Source organism: Mastigoproctus giganteus, chromosome 7 (assembly GCF_048544385.1).
Source record: "Mastigoproctus giganteus isolate SK-2022 chromosome 7, ASM4854438v1, whole genome shotgun sequence".
Classification (NCBI taxonomy): Eukaryota; Metazoa; Arthropoda; class Arachnida; order Uropygi; family Thelyphonidae; genus Mastigoproctus; species Mastigoproctus giganteus.
The window spans coordinates 62,392,812-62,395,225 of NC_143581.1; the positions used below are offsets into that span (position 1 = coordinate 62,392,812).

General features: G+C 31.4%; 1 protein-coding gene across 1 annotated transcript; it reads right to left on the reverse strand.

Moving 5' to 3' along the window:
• Positions 1 to 393: 393 nt before the first annotated feature.
• On the reverse strand, positions 394 to 2,094 carry LOC150082957 (glomulin; the record flags this gene model as incomplete). The annotated part of the gene is made up of 1 exon (XM_090378336.1): positions 394 to 2,094. A coding segment is annotated over one exon (1,701 nt), but the record flags the coding sequence as incomplete, so codon positions are not given.
• Between the last annotated feature and the right edge of the window lie 320 nt (positions 2,095 to 2,414).

Below are 2,414 nucleotides of genomic sequence, written 5' to 3' on the forward strand. Positions count from 1 at the left end.
GTAGTTCCATCTGCCAATTTGTTGAATGGTTTGGATAATCAATGTTTCAAATGATCCACATTTAGATAGTTAATATCCCACTGCATGAAAAACTGACTAAAAGAAAAAAGAAATAAAAAAAAAAATGCATTTAAATGATTCATAGCAACATTAAAAAAACTTTTTCCTTTTCAGAGTTATTAGCATAATAATGACAAAAATATTTAAAAACAAACTTTATAAATTGTCAAAATGGCTTCTAACAAAACATACAATCGAAGGTTATATGCACATAACAGTTAACTAACAATTGTACTTTATTTAAATGAATAAATATATAGGTACAAATTAAATATATAAACTTATTTAAAACCAGGTACTATTAGTAAAAGCAATATCATGAATATTTATTTCTCACAAATTACTAAATTTTATATCTTCAATGCTCTCCTCTAATCTTGCAATAACACTTTCCATCAAGTCAAATGTTAGCAAAGCACTCTTTAAAACTTTTATGTGATGTTCTGGAGGAAGGTTAGGCAAAGTGTGACCTTTAACAGTAACAGTTGCATTAAGAACATCAACTTCTTTTGATAATCTTTTCTCTTCTTCAACTTGTTGCAAATCAAGTCCATAATGTGCCCTGGAGAGATTCAGGCCTGTTCTCAGTGGGCTCAAAAATTCTGTTTTAATTAAATCTATATAGTTCCAAATACCAGTAATATTTTTCTCAGTGTCTCTCAAGACTAGATAGCGCAATAAATTTACAGTTGAAAATATATAGTCACTATAATCTAAAAGATCAGTTTCAGCTTTAGACGGCAAAACTATGGCCAGCTTAAGAAATTTCCACAAATTAAGTCCTGTATAATGGATTCTAAGATCGTCATTATCAAGGGTTTTATGAAGATTATTTTTATACCACCCAATTAATAGTCCTTGAAATCCAGGATGCTTCTCAATATTGATCAGAGAATATAGCATATTATAACGTCCTTTAAAATCAAATTTATTTATATATGCCAACAATACTGTCAGTGCACAGTGCCGATGTTCTTTAATTTGACAGTGTATCATTATTTTTGATAAACACCTTGCAAGTGTTATGAATTCACTGCAATCTAAATATTCCGCCCCTAGCTCCAACTCCTGTAATTTATTAAGAAGACTATTACAAAGCTTTAATCCTTTATAAATAACAAGATTTTCATTTCTTGTTAAAAGTGATATTATGAAATTCAAGTTCCTCCAAAATAAATACTTATGACTGTACACAAATGGTAATGAATCGGAAACCAGACCTTCTCCAAATACAAGATATGACAGATTAGCCACCGATAATTCAGAAACTCCATTTTCGGCACATAACCCACCTTTTTTATTAGCGGATGTATCACTAGCCAGTTGGATATTATCATCTATGTCTGTTTGCAACATCTCATACACAACTTTATTTTGCAATGATTTGAGCTTTCTATCATAGTATGAAAGACAGTTACCTGTTAACTGACAAAGGAGCTGTAATATTTTCTCGCTAAGGACATGGGATGTACTTTTAGCTCTTCCTTCTTCATGACTAAGGTCAAGATACAGAAAAGGATGAAGGAGCAATTTTAGGAGAAACTTAGAGAGCACTTTTCTTTGATGTAAAATCCTGTCCATATAGGGAGGACAACTAACAGCTATAACCTCCTGGTCCATAGTTCTGTTCACAAAAACAGCTTGTTTTTTGTTTATAACCTGGATTGAAACTTCCTCAACAAAAGGCTCAAAGAATGGAATATATGCTTCAAGAACAAATGCAATTCTCTGAATATTAGGATCTAAGTCAAGCAACAATCTTTCCATTCCTTCAAAATTTTGTGCTTGTGGTAATGGGAGGAACGCAATATGACAGTGAAGGGTATTAAGTGTCCATTTTAAAGATTCACTTCTTTTTCCAGGAAGTCTTTGTAAAACAATTTGAATTGGTTTTAAAAGTGCTTTAAAACAAATGTCATCTTTAAAGTGATCTGCCTGCTCTAAGAATCTCACTAAAAGTTCTTTAGGGTAGGCTGTAGAAGCTAATTTTTCCAACATATTTTCACAAAACCATATACTGTCTGAATTTTTAATAACATTTTTATCTGTAAGACTAGCACATATAATGGGCAAAAGATCCCAAGCATATGCTCTAATAGCTTCTATATTCTCATCACTAGTGACATATTCACTTGCTTCTTTAAATTTACCATCTTCAAGAAGGTGAGATATTTTTGAAGGGGTAAGTGACTCACTTCCCATAGTGTTTTCTGTATGACCAGCCAACCTAAAAAGAATAATGTTGATTATTCAATTCATGCAATTTTGCAATCAACAGTAATGTTCAGAGAGAAAATCACTTCAATTTATAACTTAAATACTAATATTTTCCTAGCAGGCATTTTTAAAGAATA